Raw genomic sequence first — 27,856 nt, 5'->3', positions numbered from 1 at the left:
ATACACTAGAATAAAAAAAAAATAAAAACACTAAACTACCGTTCAAAAGTTTACAGACAATGTGTTTTTTTTTTTTTTTTAAATTTGGAATAATTTTTTTGGAAAAATATCTTTTGCTCACCAACGCTGCATTTAATTGATCAAAAATACAGTAAAACAGAAATATTGTGAAATATTATTAAGATTTTAAATAACCGTTTTCTATTTTAATACTTTAAAATGTAATTTATTCCTGTGATGATAAAGCTGAATTTTCAGCATCATTACTCAAATCTTCAGTGTCCCATAATACTTCAGAAATCATTCTAATATGCTGATTTAGTGCTCAAGAAACATTTCTGATTATTATCAAAGCTTGCTGCTTACTATTTTGTGGAAACTGTGATACATTTGAACATTCTCTTCAAAGAAACCTGATCAAAAGAACAGTGCTTATTTTAAATTTTTCAAATTTTTCAATTTTTTTGTAAATGTAAGCATCTTTACTAACACTTTCAACCAATTTAATGCATCATTGCTGAATAAAAGTATTGAAATAATCTTAATGACTGCTAACTTTTGAACAGTAGTGTATGTAACAGACAAGAGCTGAGCAGTTAGAAATGTGTGTGCTTGTGCCTGCGGTTCCAAGCTAAGCAAAGGTGGCAGTAAGTCAAACTGTGACAGCAGAGTAAACAGAGTAAGGTATTAGATGACAGATTAACACATCATAATCTTGGCAAGGTGTATCCGTCATCTCTAATGTTTCATATGATAGGGACTTTTTTAAGAATGGCATTTATTGTTAAATTACTGTATCTATGATTGTGTTTTTTCATTACTGCAGCATGACAGTGTCATCATTGCGTTCCTTTAAGAAATCAAATTTACATCAGAATAAATGTTTAGAAATTAGAGATAACAGATAGCAACTCCTTGCCGTAAAATTCCAGTCCCTTGAAGCGAGTGCCCCCACCCATGTGAGCTCAAGAGCAGAAAGGGAAAGCTACTTCAGTTTAACCAGGAGGGCGGCTTACCAAATTCAACTCCTCATTCTGCCTGACGGCCTCTGTGTACGAGCCGTCGAGTTTGCTTTGCAACTCGGTCAAGAGATCTTTGAGCTGTAATGAAGTTTGAGATATTTGAGGAATAAGCGGGGCTGAAAAGCTGGGTGGCGGTTTTGGAGGATGGTGTCTGGATTTGGGGAAATGAGGGACTTCCTATGTCATTTCCAACATGTTTATGGAACTTCTAACGTTCTACTGAACATTTAACAGGCAGGTTTGGTGAACGTGCTACAGGTCTATGCTATGGATTTATGAGATCTACACAAGTAGGACATGTTCCTGGAGAAACAACCAGGGGAGGTTAACGTGACATTACACTTGGAGGGGCGTACTAGGTTTTCCTCCTTTGCCTGCCAGTTATTTTAACAGGTCTAGTACTAATGTACTAGACAGTGATATTTAAAGACCAAACTCAGTATACTCCTTAGGGCAGGGGTGTCCAAACCTGCTCCAAGAGGGCCAATGACCTGCAGAGTTAGCTCCAACTTGCCTCAACACACCTGCCTGGAAATTTCTAGTATGCCTAGTAAGACATTAATTAGCTGGTTCAGGTGTGTTTAACAGGAGTTAGAGCTGAGCTCTGCAGGACAGTGGTCCTTCAGGACCAGCACTGGACAGGGGACACCCATGTCTTGGGGTGTGTTCAAACTTGTAGTTCAGTTTTCTTGGTTCTTTTGGTCTGGACCAAAACAGAAAATTATACATTTAACACCAAACCTAAAGATACCAAAAAAAAAAAAACAGCTTTTATGATGTATATTTGGCTCACAATGTCTAAAATTTGAAAAGTGGCCAAAACAATGGCAGAAATTGCTCCATTGTGCACAAATGAAAATCTGCAAGGAGACGCCTGTACAAAATTTTAATATAAGAACCTGGTATGCTTGAGCAATCTGTCCTCTTTAGGGTCGCATCTTGAGACATCACATCCCATTTTTGGTTCATTTAGATGTCTTTGGTCCACGTTGCGTTCATATTTCCGTCGAACCACTTGTTTGATGTGGACCAAGGTTTGAAGGGCAGCCTTCACACTTTGCAGGATTGGTTCGACTAAAACTCTGGTGCATATGTGCTCCATATGTGTGGTTCATCTGATTAAGTGTGAACACTGCTATCCGAAACCTGGTGTGCACCAAACAAGTGGAGCGAGGCCGCTGAAAAGATGGGCCTTGGTCCGCATACAAATGAACTCGGTTGCGGTTCAGCTGAAATATTAATGCAACATGGACCAAAGACATATAAACGAACCAAAAACAGGACGTAATGTCACAAGATGCGACCCTAAAAAGGACAGAATGCTGAAACATACCTTTTTGTCCTCATCATAGGAGCTACGTTGCCCATTACAGTTCAGTACAGGCAGCAGAAACGCAGGTCTTTGTTTGCGTGCAACAGAGGAATTCCTGCTACTGTTTAGACTCCTTTACACATTTTATAAGATCCTTCACAAGTTCACAGCTAGTCAAAATGTCACCATATGTACGCACATACAATGATTGTATTTAGTCCAGAACACAGCATTGTTTTAGATGTTGTTAAGTTTCGTGCAACATTTTTTATTTTATTTTTTTATTTTATTATTTTATTTTTGTTTTTCAGGTTCATTCTTAAAAATGACAGTGTGAATGCTAAGCGAACCAGGGCTAAATGTATTTCCTTTTTTTTGTCCAGACCAAAAGAACCAAGAGGACTGAACTAAAGATGTGAACACACCCTTAAATGAACAGGGCAATCGCACCAGAGTATGTTTTGCTTGCATCACCAGTAAGTTGTATATTGAATTTGATCTTTTAAAATGAAATAAATCGGGTGATGTATATGAATCGCAAGTGGCCAAAACTTTTAGTTTGTTCACATATCTTATAAATAAATACTTGTAGCTTGAAACGGATGGAAAATTGGCAGGCCTGTGCCACAGTTCTATGGATGTTTTATCCTCCAGGTCTCCATGCCAGTCATGTGACTGAAAACTATGAATTGATTACCAGAGAAAAGAATTTTGACTCCCTTACAATGGAAGTAAATGTGGCAATGTTAAAAAACCCTCTACTTCAAAAGAAGGAACATGTCGAAATGTCTTTCTCTGGTAATCGATAGTGTGCCATAAATGCAGAGAGCTTAATTTGTATTGAACCCGGAACATTCCTTTAAGACAGTTCTATCTTCAGTCCAAACAATAAAAGATTTCTACAAAGAGTACTGGGAAGATCATGTGAAGTATGTCATAAAATCATTTATCGCTGATAGTTGTAAAAAAAGTTTGAACTGAGGATAGATAAGTAGACGCCAACCCTGAAAGCTATAAACAGATTTTAGTTTAGCTGCTAAAACCCAATATGTTAGACATTTAAAAACGACACAACCACAAGCAACAAAATAAAACAAAAGAACGAGAGACATTGCTTTATTGCATATAAGCATGCAATAAAGCTTTTGATTTGTCTTACCTCACGGACCTCTGACACATAGATGGCGCTCTCACGCTCCGCTCTCTCCAGTTCAGCCTCAAGGTGCTGTTTGTCTCTTCTTAGCTACAATATATTCATTGCAAAGCAGTATTCAAATGCATATTCTTCAGCTTAGAATTATTTAGTTTTTCAAATTTAAGGTGTCAATTGTATTGTGTTGCAGAGCTGATAAAGAGCAGGATCAAACTGAAAGCAAACTCACACTCTCCACATCTCCATCTGTGCTCAGTCTGTCCACTTCCTGTTCCAGTGAAATTACCCTCTGAGTCATCTAAACAAGACAGCATCAGTTTTTTTATTTTGCAGTGTAACTAGGTGATTCTTACAAAAACACTAGATCAGAAGCTCCAGAAGCACACACACAAAAAAATTGTATTTTGACTATTATGTTCATGATAATTAAGCACATTTTTACTCCAAATTGGTATTACTATTATGTCTGGAAAATGTTTTTTTTTTTTTGGTAAATCACATTCTAAATTGTTATATTTACTATTTACTTTATAATACAAAGTTTTATATTATAATACCCCCTGTTCTGTCAAAAAAAATATTAGAAAAAGCAGTATTCTCACAACTATGTTGCTTTTTAGAAAGAAATGGTAACTGCAAGAATTTCCAGTCAGGATTTAGACCATATCATAATACTGAGACTGCTCTCATTAGAGTTACAAATTATTTGCTCTTATTGTCTGATCATGGTTGTATTTCTCTATTAGTGTTACTGGATCTTAGTGCACATATGATACTATTGACCACAACATTCTTTTGAATAGACTTGAAAATTACATTGGCATTAGCGGAATTGCTTTGGCATGGTTCAAATCATACTTATCTGACCAGTATCAATTTGTATCTGTAAATGAAGAGGTGTCATATCGATCAAGTTCAGTATGGAGAACCACAAGGCTCAGTACTAGTACCGTTGCTTTTCACCCTGTACATGCTACCCATATCATTAGGAAGAATGCCGCTTGTTTTCACTGTTATGCTGATGATACTAAGCTCTAAATTTCTTCACGCCATGAAGAAACATTTCAATTCACAAAATTAACAGAATGCAGGGTTTATAAAAAAAAAAAAAAAAAAAATGATATATATATAGGATAACTAGTAATTAATTCTGGAAAAAAAGGAAAGTTTTAGTTATTGAACCAAAAACCTCCACACGCAAAAACCTAAAATACTGTCTAACACTTGATGGCTCCTCTGTCAAGTCTTCGTCATCAGTTAGGAACCTGGGTGTGCTCTTTGATACTAATCTTTCAATTAAAAGCCACATTTCTAGCATCTATAAACTGCATTTTCCATCTTAAAAATATATCTAAATTATGACATATGCTCTCAATGACAAATGCAGAAAAGTTAGTTCATGCGTTCATGACCTCAAGACAAGATTACTGTAATGCTCTACTGGGTGGTTGCCCTGCATGCTTAATAAACAAACTCCAGCTGGTCCAAAATGCAGCAGCTATTGTTCTTATTAGAACCAGGAAGTATGACCATATTAGCCTGGTTCTGTCAACACTGCAATGGCTCCCTATTTAACGTCACATACATTTTAAAATCTTGCTAATTACGTACAAAGCACTAAAATGGCTTAGCTCCTCAGTCCTTGAGCGAGCTCTTAACACAGTCTCATCTATTGCAATCTCAAAATTCTGGCCAGTTTATAATGCCTAGAATATCAAAATCAACTGCAGGCAGTACATCCTTTTCCTAATTAGCACCCAAACTCTGGAACAGGCTTCCTAATTTTGTTCTGTCACACATCCGTTTAACCTGGCATACACATTACCACATTTCTATGTGTTAATAGATAGTTAGGCTGCATAAATTAGGCTGACCGGAACCAGGAACACTTCCCATAACACCCGATGTACTTGTTACATCGTAAGAAGAATGGCATCTACGCTAATATTAGTCTCTCTGTTTATCCCCAGGTTACCGTAGTCAGCCGTATCCTGTCTGTATCCAGATCAGATAGTGGATCTGCACCTAGAAACGACCACAATGCAGCCCTGAATGTCAGCAGAGATCCTGTCAACGAGACAATCCCCTGTGAAGGCCTCATCGACACAGATCCGCAGCAAAGACCACAAGAACCAGACAAGTCTTCTGCACAGACCTATGACCAGCTTCGTCTCCATACTGGCATGATGAATCCGATCTTCAAGCAAAAGGAACTGGATGAAATATTTGAATGCTACCGATCCACAATCTGATTTCTGGCTTGTGATGCAGCCTGGATCAATCACACCGTGTTCATTCATTGGCCAGAGGAGAACTGGCCCCCTGCCTGAGCCTGGTTTCTCCCAATGTTTTTCTCCATTGTCACCTGACTGAGTTTGGGTTCCTTGCCACTGTCGCCTATGGCTTGCTTAGTTAGGAACACTTAATATTCAAGAATATTATTATTAATATATTATTAAATAAACTAACTTAATTGATGATCTTTACAACAGAATTGAATCAACAATGAGCTGACACTAAACACTGAACTTTAATAATTTTCCTGTTATCACTGTAAAGTTGCTTTGAAACAATCTGTATAGTGTAAAGCGCTATATAAATGAAGGTGACTTGACAAAGGTAGGGTAGGCAATTTGTTTTATAAACACTTTTTGTTATACTGGTTAAAACTCTTCACATCTTGATAGCGATCAATAATAGAAGTGGTCTAAATATTAAAACATGTACATATTTCTTCTGTGGAAGTCTCAGGAACAAAAAATGTTTGTCCAATTATTGCATTTGGTCCGAATAAAATGATACGATGTCCTACCACAACAAACAGCAGCCGCCTTTTACAGTTCCCCCTGAACCAAAACAACAAGCTAATGCTGCGTTTACGCCATGTCGTAAATGTAATTATGGCAACCCGTGATGTTCACATCCTCAAACTTGGATTTATGCATTTCTATGTAAACACTATCAAGGCCAAAATGAATCTGCAGCAGTCAGGTGGTACAAGTAAGAGCTCTGTAAATTGTTCACATTCATTATTGTAATGGTATGTGCTTTGAGAGGTATTTTAACGCCATGTCTCATCTCATGATGCATGTTTAAGTCTTTTGGAGGAGGCGTGGCTTTGGAGAGCGCTCTGAAAGGAAAGTGGGATCTTATGCTTTCAAAACTAGCTTGCTATTGCCAACCTCTCCGAAATTGCCTACCCTACATTTAATTGGACTGAACTACTGCCAGAGCAAATGTTTACAGCACTAGAGTTGCAAGACTTAATTATTAAACCTGACTATTAATTGTCTAAGGATTGGTGTAGATATTAGGAAAGCTGATGTAGTGTGTTTATCTTTACAAACCTCTTTGTGATCAGCCTGTGACTGCTCCAACTTCTCCCTCCAGCGTGTCTCCTCCTGCTCCACACTGCTCTGTAACCTCTGCAGGATCCCTTCCTGTGCACCCAACACCAACAAAACCCTCAGTAGCAACCACTGTACAACCCTCAGCCCACACATAGTCTAAGTTCACTGTGCTGCTAACATTCTGTCAGGTGTCACCCATTTTAGCTTTTAAAATTGCAGACAGATGCCATGAACACAACTCACCGTTTCTGCTAGCACTTTCTTGTATGTCTCACAATCTTTCTGTAAGACTTTCTGGGCCTCCTCAGCCTCCTTCAACTTTTCTGCTAAAGCCTGTCCAGAAAACAAACCAATATCAAGTGCTTAAAATATTTATACACCCATTTGAGTCATGAATTGCTGGAAATGGCTCATTAGACATTGTTTTACAATGCATCTATACCTGGGAGTCTCCAGAGGACACCTCTCCAGCCGAGCTCTCTCTCATGGACGTCTCAAACTTCTGCAGCCACTGCTGGTGGTTCTGCACAATCAGAATGTAAACATACATTAGAGGATTCTGCAATCATACCGTGTACATACCGTTTCTTGACTAACAGTGATGATAATATCTGTAAAAGAGATTTTTGCTTTGCATGTGTGTGTACTGTGTTAGGGCACCTGGTCGGTGGGCAGTGGCACGTGCGGCAGGAGTCTGTGCAGCAATGCTCTGCATTCTGCCTCCTTTGACTCCAGCACCGTCTGATGCTCCTGTTCAAAAACACAGACCAAACACTCAATCAATCAAACTGCTTAAAACATGATCTAATTACATTTCACAGTTCAAGTCACTCCATAATCCACACCACTTCTGTGCCCAGATCAGTATAAAACAAGTGGTGCTCCCCACCAATCAGTGAGATAAAAAAAAAAACAAACAAACAAACAAACCAAAACACCTGTGCTTTTAGCAAATTTACTCACTCCTAATATAAGCCATTAACTCAAATGTAACCATTTTCACATATAATATACACACACAAATGATACTGGATAACATCCAACACCAATCCCAGATTAAATGAAGTTATATCTTGTTGGTCGGTGAATTTTAAAATCAATGTAAACAAAAGAAAAAAAACGCAATCGGCAAATGTCTTGGTGTATACAGACATTTTTCACCACAACTCTTTCTAAACCTCTATTCTCATGAACACATACAAATATGACAAATAGGAATAGACAATTTAAAGGGATAGTTCACCCAAAAATGAAAATTTGGTGTTTTTCTGCTTACCCCCAGGACATCCAAGATGTAGGTCACTTTGTTTCTTCAGTAGAACACAAATGATAATTTTTAACTCCAACTGTTGCGGTCTGTCAGTCTTATGTGGGTCAATGGGAACTTCTTTTATAAGAGTAAATAAAACTTGCTTAGACAAGTCCAAATTAAACCCTGCGGCTCGTGACGACACATTGATGTCCTAAGACACAAAACGATCAGTTTGTGCAAGAAACAGAACAGTATTTATATAATTTTTTACCTCTAAAACACCACTATGTCCAACTGCATTCAGCACTCGCTTAGTGAGGTCTGATCACGCTCTGACAACGGCAGTGATGTCTCGCGCATATACTTCAATGAGTGCTAGACATCACTTCCGTTGTCAGAGCGCGATCAGACCTCACTAAGCGAGTGCTAAATGCAGTTGGACATAGTGGTGTTTTAGAGATATAAAATTATATAAATACTGTTCGGTTTCTCTCACAAACTGATCGTTTCACGTCTTAGGACATCAATGTGTCGTCACGAGCTGCAGGGTTTAATTTGGATTTGTCTAAACAAGTTTTATTTACTCTTATATTAGAAGTTCCCATCCACTCGCATTATTTGACTGACAGACCGCAACGGTTGGAGTTAAAAATCATTTGTGTTCTACTGAAAAAACAAAGTCACCTACATCTTGGATGCACTGGGGGTAAGCAGATGAACATCAAATTTTCATTTTTGGGTGAAATGAGAGAGAGAGCTCAGCTGGAGAGGTGTCCTCTGGAGACTCCCAGGTATAGATGCATTGTAAAACAATGTCTAATGAGCCATTCTGTCATCTTGTACTCGCCCTCATGTTATTCGTTCTTTGCTGAACACAAAAGATATTTTGAATACTGTTGGTAACCAAACAATTTCGGCAACCACTGGCTATTTTGTCATCATTTACTAACCTTCTTGTCGTTCCGAACCTTTATGACTTCTTTTCTTTTGTGGAACAAAACATTTTTTGAGAAATGACTCATTTTTAATGAGTCCCTTGCTACCTCAGTAGTTCCCACTGTTTTTAAAAAATCAGTTATTATTCCTGTGCCCAAGAATAATAACCCTTCGTGTCTGAATGACTATCATCCGGTTGCCCTCACGTCAATAGTCATGAAGGTCTTTGATAAACTTATAAAGAGCAATATCTGTTCTTCCATTCCTGACACTCTGGATCCTCTTCAATTCGCTTATCGCTCAAACAGATCCACTGATGATGCCATCTCTCACATCTTGCACTCTTCCCTTGAGCATATTGACAGCAGTAAGGGGAATTATGTAAGGCTGCTGTTTGTTGACTATAGTTCTGCTTTTAATACTATTGTTCCCACTAAGCTAGTTTTTAAACTTATGAACCTTGGCCTGAACTCCGCACTATGCAACTGGATTCTAGATTTCCTCACTGGCAGACCTCAAGTGGTAAAGGTCGGTCAGTATACCTCTAACTCCATCACACTGAACGTGGGAGCTCCACAGGGCTGTGTCCTGAGTCCCTTGCTCTATTCTCTCTACACGCATGATTGTGTGTCTTCCCATAGCTCTACATTTATTATTAAATTTGCTGATGACACTGTGATTTTGGGCCTTATTTCCAATAATAGTGAAGCTGCTTATTTGGATGAGGTAGAGAAACTTACATCATGGTGCCAGGACAATTGTCTCTCTATGAATGTGCGTAAAACTAAAGAGCTAATTGTGGACTTTAGGAAGAGATATCAGCAGCCTTACACTCCTCTTATGATTAATGGGACCCCTGTGGAGAGGGTGAGTAGTTTCAAGTACCTTGGTGTAAACATCTCCGAGGATCTGACTTGGACTACCCACATTCAAACTCAGGTTAAGAAAGCCAGACAAAGACTGTACCATCTGCGACAGCTGAGGAAATTCAGAGTCTCACCAGCGATTCAGAAAACTTTCTATGTAGGGGCCATCGAAAGTGTATTGACTCAGGGTATTTCAGTGTGGTATGGGAACAGTTCTAGTCAAGATTGTAAAGCCCTGCATAGAGTTGTGCGCTTAGCTGAGCGCATTTCAGGCTCTGCTTTTCCCTCTTTGGAGGACATCTATCTTAAACGCTGTAAAAGTAGAGCTGTTAAAATTTTTAAGGACACAAAACACCCTGGCAACTTTCTTTTCATTTTGTTGCCATCTGGTAAGCGCTTTCGTAGCTTGATGGCAAAAACTGAAAGATTTAGGAGGAGCTTTTTTCCCCAGGCCATCAGATTTCTAAATTCAAGCACACCGTTTTTAACTTGTATATGATTGTGATGCTGTCAAGTATAAACTCTGCACAATTTGTTGCACATTATATTTCTTTGTACATTTTGCTTTTGATAATATTTATTAGTCTATAGTATATTGTCTTATATAATTTATTTATAAGTTCATCATTTTTATTTGGTTTTTCATATTCTTTTGTATAATTTTCTTGTTTGTACTCTTAATATTTGCATTGCCTGTGGAGCGGACCTGTTTTACATTTCACTGCTGGTCATATGTTCCATATAACCATGTACGTGACGAATAATAAAAGTCAAGTCAAGTCAAGTCAAGTCAAGTTTTCTTTTTTTTGTCCATACAATGGAATTCAGTGGTTTCAGAAACAGTTTGGTTACCAACAGTCTTCAAAACATCTTTTGTGTTCAGTGAAGAACGAATAACATGAGGGTGAGTAAATTATGTTTTTTGAGTGAATTATCAATTTGAGAACATAAGTAGGAAATTACATCCATGGAAACTGTTTAGATTGCGATTGGTTAGCTTTACGTACCAGAACGGATCCAGATCGAATAAAATTTTTCCTAAAACAATGCCTACCAAGCTAGAAAAAAAAAACAAATTACCTATTTTAAAAACGTGCATCAACAAAAGAAAAAGTGTTAATTTTGATTTCAGGTTGGCTTTAAATACCAAATAATAAACCACTTTTGTATTTTTTGGAATGTATTTAACAGAAGTGAAGAGATCCACAGAAGAGCATGAGAAAAAAAACAAAAACAAATCAAATGCTGAGTTTGTACAGCAGGTGCAGGCCTGGGATTCATACAGCTGTAGACGACTAAGAGCAGATGTCGACAAACCGGACAGTACATGCTGTCCACTTGACTAGTGACAGGAGGCCGAGCCACAGTAGAATTACTCATGATGTAAGCAAGGTTAGTTATAGCCTCAGGACCGTTTATAGAACCACTGGTTACTCTACGCTGTAACATAGACGTTAACTCAAATGCCTCGCTACATTTAGATGACCGACCAATCCACTGGAAGGAGACGCCATACTAAAGGGGCAGGAGTTTCTGATTACTGATCAGTCTACACACCTTGCACGAGTAGAGAGAGAGATGGTGAGGGCATAAAAGGTGTTAGGAAAGGGAAAAACTGGATGGGTGCAACCCAACTAATAGAGAACACGATCCTCAAGAAAGTCATTTTGTGTGCCTTCGGATTTAATCATTTTCTTCCTGATTTTGCTTTTGTCATGATAAATGGTTCTCTGGATAAACTGTGATAAGATATAAACTGGTGCCCAATGAATAGTGGAAATCAGGTGGTGATCAGCATGCTTTGGGGTGGGGGGTGGGGTGGGGGAAATCAAGGTAGGTCAAATGAAAGGATGTCATTAATGAATGATCAAATTAAATATTGGGCATAAAATGATTCCTAATCAAATAAAATAAATAAAAATAGCTGCAGACTCATTTCAGGTGTCTGGTTTAAAACAATTTTATAAAAACACACACACTGGAGAATTAAAAAAAATAAATAAAACCGCAAGATTCAGCCAAAATTTCTAAGCAAATTTCAAAGTGCATTTGCCATTCGCTCGCAAGATTGAAGCTTTTATTATCTCTCAGCATTCAACAAAGCACATTAGTAGCATGCAGCTGAGCAGTTCAGAGTTATGAAATGAGTATGCAGCAAGTAATGAGGAAGTTAATTAGGAATGAGAACTTCACTGGTCAAAAAATGGCTAATTGGAGATGCTTTGATTTGACTCTAGAGTGAAGTAGTTTGGGAGTTGTGGTGCGAACCTTGGCGCTCTTGGTGAGTTTTCCCTGAAGTATGGTCTCGGTGGCTGACAGCGCCTCCATAGCGCTCCAGTTTTTCTCCCGTAGCTCCTAGTCAGTTTCAGAGAAACACCACTTTCAGTTCAGCCTAAACTCTTGCCAAACAAATGATTGTCCCATTCATTTTGCCATTTATAAAACCTTGTATACAGTCCAAGGCCCAACCAAGGCACTTTCCATGTACCATTGTTTTACATAGACATTGAAGGTTCACAAAATTATTTCTAGGCTAGTAACAGCCTCACCATTGTGAAGGGTTTATGAATGTTCATAAACAGTTTAAATTCCCTAACAGAGACCAAAATCATCCTGTAATACAAGAATTACAAGAAAAAAAAAAAAGGGAAAATGAAAATGTACCATGAAGAATGTTCAACTAAAATGCGGTGGAAAACACAGGATATTTAAACTAATAACATCATATCAAATGTAAAAAAAAAAATAATAATAATAAAATAAAATAAAAAAATAACGAAATAAATTTAAACCAAATATATTGAGCTGATGTACACGAGTCTTCCTAAACCAGTAGTTCTCCACCTTTTTGACTCAATGGCCCCCCATTGTCCACAACAATATTCGAAGGCCCCATGACTTTTCCAGATGATTTACTGGATAAGAATTTTTCTCAATTTCTACTTGAAATATTTTAGAAAAATGCACAACTAGGAAAATGTATATTCATAAAATGTATAAAATGCCCATGAGGCATTTTATTTTAATTTATCTTAATTTCTCCAAACTCATTTAACTATTGTTTATTTTTATCCCTATGTTTTTATTGTATTGTCCTGTTGTCGACTGGGTGGATGCATGTTTTTCTTTGTTTGTTGCCACTGGCTGCAAAACAATTTGCTCCTCGGGGATCTAATAAAGTGTTGAAGTTGAAGTTGAGGATTTTATTAATTTACATAACTTTTATACTGGTGTGGATGTAGCATCACACAAGCAAAAGGTTCCAATTAAGGAATACCCTATTAGCGGATTAATTTTTCTCTTTAACAAAAAGTGTCTGACAATGTGGGGACAATGTATCAAGATAAAGTGAGTAGTATTCAGCTTGTCACACAATCATAAAATGGCTGTCTCGATGTAGGGGGACCACACCTATGTAGAATAGAACAGCTTTTTTTTGTTTAGGTCACTGACATTACAAGTTTCAAAGGTTCAGGGATGCACTGTATCTGGTCAATATACTATGGAGCTGCCATTCAAATTGAAGTCACCTGCTCAATAGCATACTCACTAGCATGTGCGATAAGCAAGAAAAGCTAAAGCTCTTCAACAGGAGCTGCATAGCAAAAAGACTCAACCTTGCTCAACTTACGTTGTTCTTCTTACGATGAAGCTCCACCGATTGCCTCAATTCAAGCAGTTCTTCCTGAAGTTCAGATAGCCGCGTGTCCTTCTCTGCCAGCCTGAGGACAGACACAGAACAGAATGTGTGTATTATGATGATAAGCCTTTATTATACTGGAATATGTTTGAGATGATCAACATATATCGTAACTAAAAGGATGTTACTCTTACGCTGTTAATAATTCCTGGCTGGGAGCTGCTGAAACGGTTTGCTTTGGGATAAAGAGACGCAAATGATTATATTAAATGCAAAGTGAATATCACAATGCCAGCAAATTTACTTGGAGTAAATCTAATGTTTCATATTAATAGTTGTTTATGTGGCATCTGTTATGAATTTCTCAGCACTCTCACCTGTTGCTGTTGCATTTCCTTCTCCTCCAATTCTCTCTGCAGTCTCTCAACATCCTGATCCTTGGCCGTCAACCTATTATACACACATGCATTATTGATCTGTAGAATTCATTGTTTCAAACACTGAAATCAGTGTTACATCCAGTGATTACAACATACTCAAAATAATTCAACACAGATTTTGGTTGGGAAGCTCTAAAAGGCTCTTGTACAATAATATGGAGTCAATTTGGGGCCAAAACATTACAGACAAAATATGTTTCTGTAAAAAAAAACTATTGGCATGACAATTTCAGCAAAAGGTTTTGTAAATGTTATATGCTCAAATATAGTTTTAAATTGTTTTCACTGTTTTAAAGTATTTTTTTGTTTCAGGAACTGACTTTTTTGTCAATGGAACTGAACTTGATAACTTTGGGAAGTCTCTAAGGATATGGCCTAAAATATTATAAATTTTTTTTGCATCATTTGATATTGAAATGGATCATGATATTCATTTTATACCATTAATAGGGAAGAAAATACATTCCACATATTTTTTAAACACTGAGAATGAATTTAAACTTGTTTGTTTACAAGCAATAGCCACAGAATAAACTACCTTTTAAATAAGGGTCCCATGAAATCTAGTATTTTTTGGGGTTTTTTTCCCAAAAAAAATTTTTCTTTACGTTTTATTATTCCTTGACTGTTTTAATACAAATGTATCATTAATAATTTTCTAACAAAATAATTTTACAAAACTTTAAATATATATATATATATATATATATATCTCTATCAAGGAAAAAAAAAATTAAGGCTAAAATATATCAAGGCTAAAATCAAGGAGAAACAAGTACTTTTAAAAAAAGATGTTATTTGATTTTCCATCTGGAATGGACTGACAATTAAAAGGGTACCTGAGAGGAGAGATACATACTGTGCATGAAGCTCCTGAAGTTTAGCGTTCAAGTCTGAGTTTGACTCCTGAGTTTCTCTGCTCCTCAGCTGAGCAAGCTCAGTGTTTAGAGCCTCAACCTGCTGTTGTAGATCCTGTGGACAAAATATGAATCAGTCTTTAACCCATCATACAAATGGATGAAACAGACCGCAGCAATGAAACATCTAGATGAACAGAACAAACAGCACACACTTACCTCCATTGCCTTCTTTCTCTCGGATTCTTTGTCCATTGCTGACTGCAAACTTCCCTCGACTGATCGAATTTTTTCATCCTTCTCTTGAATCCTGATACAAACAGGAAGTTGAAATACTCAATCAATCAAGAAATAGTTTCTGCCTCTATAATGTTCCTAAGTTCGTGTTCTCAAACATTCTAATACTACACAAACTATAATCTCTAGTTGTGACTATGTAACTTACTTCTGCTGTAGCTCTTCTAGTGCCTTTTCTGACTTTGTCTGGAAAAATGTGATGGTAAGAATCAGGAAGAATGTGAGTGGGCAGCGTTGGCAGGCATTTAACACAATACAACATTCTCCTCCACATATAATGTCTGTGTGTGGTAGTGGCACTAGCTACCTGTTCTGTGGACTGTTTCTGTACTGCTTCCAACTGTTGTTTCAAACCTTCATATTCATTTCTGATCACCTGTTAAAAAAAAAAACACTCATTCATATAATACATTCAATACAACAAATTTAAATAGATAATTTAACTACCGTTAAAGGTGCAGTATATAATATTGACAACTAGCAGTTGAAATTGTTACTGCAGTTCAAATTCAAAATACTAGAAAGTTGTTTCCCTCCTCCTGAGGACACACAACAGGAATGAGCGCAAATGACAATGAAGGCAACAAGCCTTATATCAAGTTGATGAGTTGATTTATCCACGTTTTATTATATTAGGATATTGAGGCTTTTTAGGTCTTGTAGAATCTGCAATCTCTGACCCAGTTTATTTGCTAGCTTCCAAGTCTGCAATACACTGTGTTTTCTGCCAACTGGCAACCCAGGGTGTAGAAATACTATTGGGTAAATTGGCAGTGGGCGGGATCACACAGACCAAAACAAAAACAGACATTCCAAATTTAACTTCAAAGTACAATACTGGCTGTAGCACTGTTTATCGGAGAAAGTAGCATGTACTTAGCTTATGTATACTACATCTCTGCATGTATATTATGGTATTTTTTATGCTTTAGTACAGTCCAAAAAAAAAAATAATAATAATAATAAAAAATATAAGGCACTTTTACATAAGAATTCATGATGCTTTAGCTAGTTTACAAACAATATGGCCCGGTTTCACAGACAGGGTTTAGCCTAAGCCTTAGTTCAATTAGGGTGTTTAAGTAGCTTTTATAAACGTTCACTAAAATGCTCAAACATGCATTTTAGTCTGGGACTAGCTTAAGCCTTGTCTTTGAAACCGGGGGTATATTTTATAAATATATATATATATATATATATATAAAACTATATAAATTATGAACTAAAATAAATATAAAACTATTTTCTTGTTCACCTTTAGTTCCTCTTCCTTATTGGCCATCTGAATGAGACTGGACTCTAGCAAAGTCTCCACCGTTTTAAGCTTCTCATCACGTTGCTGAAGGCTAAAGACACATAATACGTCAACACATTAATTTTCTTTAATAATCTTAAATAAACAATATGCATTACAGCTTAAATGGAGAAGGAATTTATATTTCAGTCCATTCTCCACACAAAGCAGAGTTGCGAGTGGTTGTGAATTAAAAAAAATCGGTTAAATTACAAACTTTACATGTGTTACTTAGAAACACAAAATAAACATCAGTTCAACTTCACAAGCGTGTCTAAACTAAAATCCATGATGTGGATTTTCATATGCTAATTTTCTTTTGCATCCTACATTATGTCGTTTAGTTTAGATATAGTTGTAATAACACAAACTATAAAACCAAAGTAATCATCAAAATTGACTGGTTATTACTATTCACCAGTCAGAGTTTTTCTTGCCAGCAATCAAATGTTAAACCTCTATTATAATATAGCACTTTTCTTGGATTAAAAATTATTATTTTTTGAGATCTCAAAATGTATAGTTTGTGCTGTAAATGCATGTTTATGCTGTAAATCAATGTAATTTAGGGCTGCACAACGATTAATTGTGATTAATCGTTTGCAAAATAAAAGACTGTTACGTAATATGTGTGTGTTCTGTGTATAATAATTATGTATATATAAGTACATGCACATACATGTATATATTTAAGAAAAAAATTATATTTATATATAAAATATTTATATGTAATATAAAATATATATAAATATGTATATTTATTTATACATGTATATATTTCTTAAATTTATACATGTGCATGTATTTATATAAACATAATTATTATACACAGAACACACACATATATTACGTGTAAACAGACTTATATTTTGCAAACGATTAATCGCGATTAATCGTTGTGCAGCCCTAATGTAATTTATTACTTTTTTTAGACAAAATATTTGAATAGTATTGATACAGATTTTTAATATTGGTCATAAAACATGGGTAATATTTAAAACTGTTGTGTACTTTTTGGGTTTCATTTATAAATTTTTTGCTAGATAAAATATAGATTTTTAAAATTGGCCATAACATGAAAATAACTGGGTTACACGGTATTGGTCAGAATTTTAATATCAGTGCAGCACCAGTGTTCACTATATTATTCATATTTCTAACCATTTCTCATCAATGCACTCACCTCTGCTGAAGTTGATCCACAGATACAGCCTGGGGAAAGAGAAGACACGACAGTGGTGTGCGTTAATGTATACATGTATCATTGGATTAGTGGAAAGAAAAGCAACTGAAGTCTAACCTGCTCAGAAATCTGTGCCTGCAGATTCTGGAGGTCTGCCTTCAACGTCTGATTCTCATTGTGCATGGCCTGCAGAGTGCAGAGAGAGCCACGTGTTTATTACACAGCTGAAATCAAACTTCAGTTCAACCAACTGAAACAACGGTGGTGACACTTGCCTGCATGTTGGTCTCCCTGCTGGCGCCGCTGCTCCTCTCAGCATTGAGAGAATCTTCTAGACTCTTTCTCTGTAGCTCTTTTTCAGCCAGCCTAATGAGAGACACATGCAAGATAACGTATAATGAGGTTTAAGACAGCTGACCGCCTTGAACTGTGTGCCAACCATGTGAGGCATGATAAAGCGGCAAGTGATAAATCCATTCTATGTTAGGACTAAGGCTGAATGCTGGTCTTATTGGTCCAAATACCACTCCACATAGCTTTATATTAAACAAGGTTCCCACTCTTTCATGAACACCAGATTCAAAGCCTTTTTAAAGCACTGTTTATTTTATATCAAGCACCTATCAAATTCAAATCACATATGGAGCGTCACGAAAGACCTTCTTAACATTTTAATCCTAGTATTGCATTTGCATCCATTTTAACCCGGAAAAAGGTACAGAATCATTTGTACATTCATTTTGGAAATAAATTAAAACCGTTTGCAGCTTTCTTATCCCTAATGTTAACAATTATTCCATACTAGTTTTGGTTTTCATTTTTTATGAATCATTACTTGAGTAAAAAACATTATAATATAGAGAGAATATTATAATTGTTTATAATTTAATATTATATTGTGGCTTAAAGTCAGAATATATACAATATATTATAGATATAAGCTTGCAATTCTGAGAAAAGAAAGTCAGAATTGAGAGATACAAATGAGCACTTCTGAGAAAAAAAAAAAAAAAAATCAGAATTGCAATTTATCTCTCACAATTCTGACTTTATAAGACACAAGGACCAAAATTTGTTTTCAAGTACTTTCCAGGCCTTGAAATCATGTGTCTGAAATCCAAGTACTTTCAAGGCATGTGGGAACGCTGATTAAATATCAAATACTATACAGTATCAAACTGTGGTTTTAATGTTTTCTATGATTTCTATGAATTTGAATGATTCTATTTTTATAAAGTATGTATATTTTTCTTACAAAAATGCATCGCTTCACTTCAGAAGGCCTTTATTAACCCCCTGGAGCCGTATGGATTACTTTTATGATGGATGGATTTGCTTTTTTGGGCTTCAAAATATTGGTTACTATTCACTCCCCTCATAAAACTTTGAAGAATATTTTTTAATATAACTCTGATTGTGTTTGACTGAAAAAAAAGGCATTCACCTAGGATGGGGGTGAGTAAATTATGGGATATCTTTTATTTTTGATTTTCACAATCTTCAATTTCTTTCTTCTGCTGAACACAAAAGATGATGTTTTGAAGAATGTCAGTAACCAAACAGTTGATGGACCCCACTGACTTCCATAGTATTTTTTTTCCATACTATGGAAGTCAATAGGGGCTTTTTCCTGGTTGCATTCGCACCGCCAGTAGGAACTATGAAGTGACGTAAGCTGTGCTTGTTGTGACTTTTATTTTGACGGCGCCAAGAACGCCAAGAAAGACAGTATATGAAAAAGTATTAGCGTTTGCTGTGTGGTTGATGTCTAATGTCACTAGCTGAGCAGAAAAACAATCATGTTGTTTCACTTGGTCCCCTTACAGTTGCGTTGGATTTTCTCCTTAACTCGAGAGGTCAATCTATCATTTTTTTCCATGTTTGTAGAGTTAGTTTGTGGAGTAAATATATAGGCTATAAACTGTGTGTGCATACACTGGCACCCGCCATTAAAAAAAAAAAAAAAGAGCAATGTTTTGTGTGCATTCGGCCAATCAACATACACTTATGTCAGTGGTAGTTCGTATAGTGCTGGTTTAGACCCTACTCTGAAGTAGAAGTCAATTCAGTTCCCCCAAAAAGAGATCCTAGAACTAAAATCGTTCCTAGTTCCTGCAGTGCAAACACGACATAATCCAGGTACTTCTGCCAATAGTTAGGAACTACTAGGATCTATGAAAAGGTTCCTCCGGTGCGAAAGCCCCTAACGGGGCCCATAAACTTTTTGGTTAACCATATTCTTCAAAATGTCTCCTTTTGTGTTCAGCAGAAGAAATAAATTCATCAGGTTTGGAGCAACTTGAGGGTGAGTAAATGATGACAGTATTTTCATTTTTGGGTGAACTATCCCTTTAATATGGGTGGTAAAATATATATGAACCGCTTATTTGTGCAGTGTAAAACAGGCCTCTGTGCGAAACTATATCACAAGTAAACTTTGAGGTGATCACTTACAGTTTTTGAAGCTCATCGAAATGTGAGACTGTCGTAGCCTAAAAGAAAGAAGAAAGGACTCAAAAATGAATGTCCACCAACAAGCAGAGACAGATTCAGCCTCATTCACCAGCCCACACACATACCTGAGTGCTGAGCTGAGTCTGCAGATTATCAATCTGAACTTTTAGCGTTTTGTTTTCGTTAAGAAGATCCTGCAAACAACAACATTGTGCGACGATCAGCAGCAATATATCATGTAAACATGCTTCTGTTGAGTTTGAGGAGTACAGTGACTAGTAAGAGGTACCTGGAGTTGTTCCTGTAGTTGGTCGTCAGGCTGCATGGAGTGCTTTGACGCCTCAAGCAGCTGCCTGACCTTCTGCTCCAGCTGCATGACCTTTTGCTGCTCCTGCTCCTTAAAGAAGATGGAGTCTTTCAGGTTGCTGTGGAGATTCTGGATCTCCTTGTTTTTAGTGGTTATCTCACTCTCCACAGCCATCACCTTATTCTGCAGCTCTGAGATGGACACAGGATAAACATGTTGAGTGGCCAGTGCAGAACATTTGATGTCTTTAAGGTGGTGTGCGTGTGTATTTCTACCTTGTTTAGTGGCCTGGAGCTTTTCTCTCTCAGCATTCACGTTGTGTAAATAGTTCTGCAGATCATCCCAACTACGTTTCGCATCCTGCAACAAAAGGTACAAAACAGTTTAGTGTTGGGGATTAGCCAACTAAATGTAGTGACAAGGTTTTTCCTGGGTCAAAAATGGTCGGACAAACAGCCATCAACACACATGGTACAAAGTACCCTAACCATGTAAAATGCGAGCACTAACAATAAGTCCAAAATAGATGCATTTAAATATGGTTTTCAATCCAGAAACTTTGCAATGTGTACTTAGCAGCATGAAAAATATATAGGCATTATATATAGAAAACGTGCAAAGATCGCTGCCATTATAATCACTGAAGCTGATCCAATAAATATGAGTAAATTGGTTGGTTTTGATGTTGTTGTTTTTTTCACCAAATCAATTCATTTCAATGAACAGGTAAAAAAAAAAAAAAAAAAAAAAAAAAATTTGAATAACTACTTAAAGGGAGACACTACAGGCAAAAACACTTTTTTTCAGGCACCTGTCAATTTTGAGATTTTGCACTTTTTGGCTTTTCATAAAGTGTTTTTTCAGACTGGTGGAAAGAAAACATCCAAAATAAACTTTTAAGTGTATATTTTATAGCACTTTGTCTATTTGCGTCTATAGATTCCAACTACAGTAAATATCCTTAAAGGCCATTTTCAGTCAGAAATCTCCACTTCAGCAGAACTTATATACACCAAACTTTACAGTTTTATTCCCATCTATATTCTGAAGGTTTTTACAGAGGGATTTGTTGATATATAATTTGCCTGATTTTATACAAGATTTTATTCCTAAAAAAAAAAAAAAGGTGAAAATATTTTTTTTTCTGGCTGTTGATAGTATTTTCTGATTTATGGAGTGATATAAAAGAGATATCCAAAAATCCCTCAGTAAAAACCTTTGAATTTAATATGTCCAAAAAATTTAATGAGAATTTTGAACCTGACGTCATCCAATATTCAGATTTTTGTTTTAGAAATGTATGCAAATTAGTGCATATTTCATTAGATAACGCCTCATTTGCATATTTAAACTTAGCATTTTAGAAAACTTGTAATACAAAAAATGTTTGGTGATATCTATTGTATGGAGATATCTATTAGTTAATTTTTTCCCTATTCACCTGGGGTGTCTCGCCTTAAAAAAATAAAACAAGTGAATATTTAAATAAATAAGCGCTTTGAGAAAGACACTTTTAAAGGCTCAATATAAAATAAAGGTATTATTATTAATCAATCAAACAGATTTGCCATTATTTGTTCATGGTTATAAAAGTCACGGCTTATTTAACTATTGTTGTCACTGTTTTTCTGTCATGGCAAAAAAATAAATAAAAAAAAGTTGGTTGCTTCAGTGGTTTAAAATTCATTTAGTTAATTAATTCAGTTACTTTATTCAATTATTCAAGTAAACCTAATTGAGATCCTCACTGTTGTCAGTAAGGTTTTTTATCATTTTAAAATCTGATAAATATTTAAAATAACTTTTATATTTTTTAAACAAATTTTTAGTACTATTAATTTCTTTGTGCAGTTGTGACTGCATCTTTAAACCATCAGTAGCTTGGCAAGCTATGCTAGTTTCATATTAACTTCCAAAACTCTGCAACTGAATGCCAATTAGCACATCTGAACATGAATGTTTGTTTAAGCCAAGAAGTCACACTTCTAAATTGGTACGCCACCTTGGAGTTATAAAGTTCCATCCAAGTTCTGAGCAGTTTTGAGATACTGAGCTTCAAAGTTTTTGCATTCCATACTCCTTTGTGGATAGACCCTTTTTGTTTTCTTAAAAAAAAGTCCCAAAATGTACACAACTAAAAAAAAAAAAAAAGCATCACATAATGTAAATAAGTTTTTACAGAATGAGAATATGTGATTAACTCAACTGACAAAAATATCAGATAGAACCTTATAATTCCACGGTGATGCAATGTAATTAGCTATATATTGCACTTCGCACATCATAAAACATGGCTAACTTATTTTGTAAAAGCCTTATTTCTAATAATAGTGTGATTCAGTTCAAATATATGTATTGTGCAATGGTTCTGTGGGTGTGATGTAATCGGCACCTCTAGCTGGGACGCATTCTGCTTGTAGTTGACTTCTAGACCCTTCCGCTGCAACTCTTCCTGCTGAAGCTTGTTTTTGGTCTCTGCTAGCTCTTTCATCAGGCCGTTGTATTCCGAACGCAGTTTATTCAGCTCGGATGACTGCCTGAAAACACACATTAAATGGTAACCATCTAAGTTTTCAAAGATTGTGAAAATTTCTCTCTGTTTCCACCAATTTCAGTGCTTGAAAACTCCAAGTGTCAACATACAATATGAGCACTCTAAAGTGGCCATATCATGAGGAATTACATTTTCTTCTGTCTTTTTAAGAGAAAATAGCTTGATGTTCTATGAGAATATAATGTAGCTTTAAGAAGGTTATTTTTAACAAGGTCCCTGATCATTTCAGTCTTGAGTTCAAAGTGCCCCATTATGCTTTTTCAAATATTACCTTTCATGTCGTTTGTTAATATAGCGGTTTGTGAATGTAAAAGCTCTGCAAAGTGTTGAAAATCAAAGTGCATGACAAATAAAGTTATTGTTTCCTAAAAGAAAGAATCGATTCTGAACTGTGGAAATGAGAATCGATTCTGAACTCCAGAAAGTGCATCCATCAATCATAAACGTATTTCACACGGCTCCAGGGGGTTAATAAAGGCCTTCTGAAGCAAACCAATGCGTTTGTGTAAGAAAAATATCCATATTTAAGAAGTTATAAAGTAAAAAGACTGCCTTCCGTATTCAACTTTTTTCCTAAGTTGATTATGGCTGCAAGAGTTTTACACTTTCTTCAGAAGTTGAATATGGAAGGCGGTCTGGAGGAAGCTAGATATTTTACTTTATAACTTGTTAAATATGGATATTTTTCTTACACAAACACATTGCTGCACTTCAGAAGGCCTTTATTAACCCCCAGAGCCTTGTAGAGTACATTTATAATGGATGGATGCACCTTCTTGAGCTTAAAACTCGTTGGTCCCGTTCTGCCATTATAAAGCTTGGATGCATCAGGATATTTATTAATATAACTCAGATTGTGTTCATCAGAAAGAACAAAGTCAAATACTCCTAGGATGGTTTGAGGGTGAGTAAAGCTTGGGATAATTTTCATTTTAAAGTGAACTAATCTTTTAACAAATAAGTGGACCAAAATGGAAAGGTTGGCAGGACTCACTTGGACTCCATCTGGTTGGTGGTGGAGCATCTTTCCACAGCATCTCTCAGGATGCCATTCTCTTGCTGCAGCCGAGCGATCTGACTCTCCAACTGCTCTCTTACCTGTTGAAACTGCAGAAAGAAAGTTCACTTGCCATTGGATGTTCTCACACTCGACGTACTACATCACTAATGCCTCTTTCATGACACACAAGGTCAGATGTTAACCACCAATATGCAATTTGCCCTTTATATGACAGTCTAATGAGATTGATTACCTTGATCTGCATCTCCTGGTAGCTCTGAGCTTTAGCCTGCATGATTTCTTTGTCTCTGGCAACACGATGTTCATGCAGCATAGACTCCACACGGCCCGTCTTCTGCTTCTCAGCCTGCAGTTCCTGAAATCCCATCCAATCAATTACTACCATGCTCATCAAAATGAAGCAAAGATGACAGTTATATTTATGGTATTTATTTCCTAAATTCAGTGACAACAACAGCGCCTTTATGGGTTTAACTATGAAGCACTTTGCAAATTTTTTTTTTTAAATTCTTTCAAAAGTCAGAAAATACTAATTAGACATTATTATTATTACAATTAATTGCAAGAAGTAATAACTGCTGTTAATTGCTAATTATTCAGAACCTTACTTAGAAAATGTAATCAAATATATATGCAGGTTAATTTTATATGAGGTTTGCAATTTTTTCAAGATTAAACCCTGATTAATGTGATTTGGTTATTTACAAGTAATTAACAAAAAAATGTCATCAAATAATAACCAATAAATTAATGTAAATCAATGTTCTAGTAATGTAGTTGAAAATGGAACAAGATTCTTTCTTGATATACATGGGTCATTGACGAATAAGGTTTTTAAAAGTGTAAAAAAAAAACATAATGGAGATATAATTAATTTTGAAGTTTTATTAGGTGTTAACAATGAGATTATGTGGTTTTTATAATCAATTAACACTGTTTTTGTCATTTTTTTACAAAATGGACAAAATGTGTCACCAAAAAAGTCATTCGGTTTAACCAAAATGACGATATTTTCAAACAATGCTAACAGGCTGATATCTATCTAGCTAGCTAGTTAGCTTGCTAGCTAGATAGCAAAAGGACAATAAATTTTTATTATTTAGTAAAAAAATTTAAAATATTACAACATTTTCCATATTTTATAGCGGTTGTACCGAATGACCTGATGTTTTGAGACATGCATATGAGCAAGTGAAAACAATAATTTTTCAAATAGTTAAAAGAGATTAAGTTACTTTGCTTCATGAACATGTGGTCCTTTGGAGGTGTCTGAATGATGTCACATCCTCTCACCTTTATATCGGTTACTCCAAATGACATAAATGAAATTCATTTTTCCGGACATTATTTCTCATAACACATACACATAATTTTAATACCATTTTGCACTATGTTGACACATGATGTTATAAAATCATGCCAGAATAAAAATATATGCATTTATTACATTTTTAGATATTTTAATCACAAATTAAATTGCTGTATTGGCCTTTGGACGGTTAAACCGAATGACCTTTTGACACTTCAAAATCTTTAAAATAACTTTATTTGTAGCAAAATATAATTAAAACCTTTTAGATTCAATAAAAGAGATCTAGTTGTACTACTAGGGCTGGGTATCGTTCAAAAATTTTCGATACCGAGACGATACCGATACCTTGACTTCGATACCGATACCTAAACGATACCTTTTTCGGTACCAGTTTTATAAAATATGTTTAAACAAGATTACATAACCTCAAAAAAATCTTTGGTTTTATATTTTAACTTTGTTGACTTTTTTTCAGACTCAAAGACTCATCTCCTGAGCCACTGCTGGGAATAAAAAAAGCACAAATTAAAAAAATTTACCCAACACAATAAATCAGTGCAAATAGTTTTAATAAAGTTTAATTTTCAATGCAAAAATTAAGTATGTGAGGCTCTTTTTTAAATCACTCAGCAATTGTTCTTCAAAAAATTAATTATTAACAAGATCAAAGTGGAAGTAAGAGTGACGCAAGTTTGTTGCGTCTTACCGTGAAATAAGAGTTCTGTGTCTTCATTAACACTCTGAGGTCTGACGGTATCGCCGGCGATACCACCGTGGTTTTTTTCTTATCAGTGTGAAAGAGACTAAAAATACTCCGTCAATGTTGCACATACAATTAAGAGTTATACACCATTTTAATCTGTGGAATATCTTCTTTCATTTGTGTACACTCAGAGTAAAAACAGAATGTTGTGCTTTTTGTAAAATAAAGAAAACTAACATGATGCGTGATCTCTCGTCTCCCTCTGAACGAACTCCAATCTGATAGTTCTCAGAAAATGAACTGTAACTTGGTGAATACTAATGACAAAAAAAATTACACTTATGTCTAAAAAAACGTTAAGATGTCAGGTTTTAAGTCATGTAAGTCAAATCGAAAACAAACCTTCTGTGTTTATGTAATCTGTATGAAAAGAGAGCCATGTCAGAAATCCGTGATTCAGCTCATTATCTGCTAATGCGGCCACGCCCACGGATCCAGCGCTATTCAGACGCTAATTCAGTCAATACATGCATTCATCGTCTCAATCGTGTATTTATTGTCTTGAAAAGTGTTTATCTGGATGTAAAAGTCATGGTTAGCGATCTCTAGAAGACATGCAGTTACTTCCTGTTTACTTTTCTTCTACAGATGAATTTTAGATGAGTTTTTGTTTCTTTAGCGCCCTCCTGCTGCTGTATGAATTGGAAACTCCATTCATGGAATAGCCTCTTCTTCTTTTAGATGAATTTGTGGACTAAAAATACACAGTGCGCCCTCCGACTTCAAGGATGAATTGAAAACACCAGCGCTCATAGTAATGACAATGAATATTAAGTTAATATAACTCCTCTGTATAGAAAATTGACATAAGCATATGAGAATCCAATATTTCTCCAAATGTGCATGCTTTTAAACTAAAAGTCTATATCTATATCTTTTTGCATCACAGAAATACATTATATTTTAAAGTATAATATAAAATCATTACTTTATATTGTAATAATATTTTTCTGTATGTTTCATATATCATAATGAGCTTGAGACATCACAGAAGGTTTTTTTTCACAGCCTACCTGACTGAAATGCCTCATTAATATGCAAGTCATTTCAGCTCATTACTATCCAATTCTTTTGTCTTCTCAGGTGAGAATGGCCCATTTTCAGTGGTGATTCACGCCTCCTCGCATACTGTGTTTCTTGGCAAAAAGTGTCTTACAAAAACTAAATCAATATATTGTTTTATATGAAGGAGTAGGCAGCATAATTTTTACATAATTTTGAAGCAAAAACTCTAGTCTACAACCTCCAATACCCTAAAGTCTTATGAACACAGATTTATTATACTTTTTTTGGCCTTATTTCAGTGACTTAAGTTTTTTGTTTTTTCAACAACCACGCATAAATGTTATTCCTTCAAAAACACAAACATGTACATACATGTTCCTCACATATTATTGTAGCCTAGTTTGTGCTGAATACAGTGTAATGACACTTTTTCCATTAATATGTTTATGAACAACTGAAAAAAGCACAAATGTCAGGGCATGTCAAAAGTTCTCCAGGCCCCAAATCAGCCTCAGACTCCAGAGGGTTAAAATCAACACATTAATGATTCATCTCTCTTCCACCCGCAATTAATTTGAATGTTATTTTTTTTTTTTTTATTACTTGGCCCGACCCGCAAATTATCCGCAGTATCAGGAGGACGCTGATACCTCTTTTTCAGCAGAATTGTTCGCGTTCTGGAGCCAAAGGCAGAGCCTGTGCTCGTGCAGGCGAACGAGCCTGTCACGAACCGGTCGCGTGTTTCCATAGACTTGAGGAACGAACGCTGATGTAAAGCTGCTGTGTGTTGTACCTTAGCTTAGACTACAAAAAACATTGCGCGTTCCGCTGTTTCTGC

The 27,856-nt window shown here is 35.9% G+C and overlaps 1 protein-coding gene across 3 annotated transcripts in view; it reads right to left on the bottom strand.

The window, feature by feature from the left end:
* Positions 1-27,856, bottom strand: part of ktn1 (kinectin 1) — a 51,630-nt gene that overhangs the window by 5,870 nt on the left and 17,904 nt on the right. Inside the window, exons 7-32 of one of the 3 annotated variants that reach the window (XM_067366590.1) lie at positions 24,171-24,293; positions 23,912-24,024; positions 22,756-22,900; positions 20,639-20,723; positions 20,346-20,554; positions 20,182-20,250; positions 20,057-20,094; positions 17,878-17,968; positions 17,720-17,788; positions 17,603-17,631; positions 16,381-16,471; positions 15,433-15,501; positions 15,274-15,311; positions 15,048-15,138; positions 14,831-14,943; positions 13,909-13,981; positions 13,726-13,766; positions 13,523-13,613; positions 12,160-12,246; positions 7,498-7,587; positions 7,280-7,360; positions 7,081-7,170; positions 6,835-6,927; positions 3,717-3,785; positions 3,494-3,577; positions 1,017-1,100 (exon numbers count right to left, since the gene is read on the bottom strand). In XM_067366590.1, the coding sequence (XP_067222691.1) occupies positions 1,017-1,100; positions 3,494-3,577; positions 3,717-3,785; positions 6,835-6,927; positions 7,081-7,170; positions 7,280-7,360; positions 7,498-7,587; positions 12,160-12,246; positions 13,523-13,613; positions 13,726-13,766; positions 13,909-13,981; positions 14,831-14,943; positions 15,048-15,138; positions 15,274-15,311; positions 15,433-15,501; positions 16,381-16,471; positions 17,603-17,631; positions 17,720-17,788; positions 17,878-17,968; positions 20,057-20,094; positions 20,182-20,250; positions 20,346-20,554; positions 20,639-20,723; positions 22,756-22,900; positions 23,912-24,024; positions 24,171-24,293 (2,256 nt within the window). The remainder of the gene's footprint in view (positions 1-1,016; positions 1,101-3,493; positions 3,578-3,716; positions 3,786-6,834; positions 6,928-7,080; positions 7,171-7,279; positions 7,361-7,497; positions 7,588-12,159; positions 12,247-13,522; positions 13,614-13,725; positions 13,767-13,908; positions 13,982-14,830; positions 14,944-15,047; positions 15,139-15,273; positions 15,312-15,432; positions 15,502-16,380; positions 16,472-17,602; positions 17,632-17,719; positions 17,789-17,877; positions 17,969-20,056; positions 20,095-20,181; positions 20,251-20,345; positions 20,555-20,638; positions 20,724-22,755; positions 22,901-23,911; positions 24,025-24,170; positions 24,294-27,856) is intronic. The other 2 variants (XM_067366591.1, XM_067366592.1) reach the window with 2 other exon arrangements.

This window comes from Chanodichthys erythropterus, chromosome 18, assembly GCF_024489055.1.
Source record: "Chanodichthys erythropterus isolate Z2021 chromosome 18, ASM2448905v1, whole genome shotgun sequence".
Lineage (NCBI taxonomy): Eukaryota > Metazoa > Chordata > Actinopteri > Cypriniformes > Xenocyprididae > Chanodichthys > Chanodichthys erythropterus.
The sequence above is the reverse complement of the archived record's forward strand: the minus strand, read 5'-3'. Positions and strand labels throughout refer to the sequence as shown.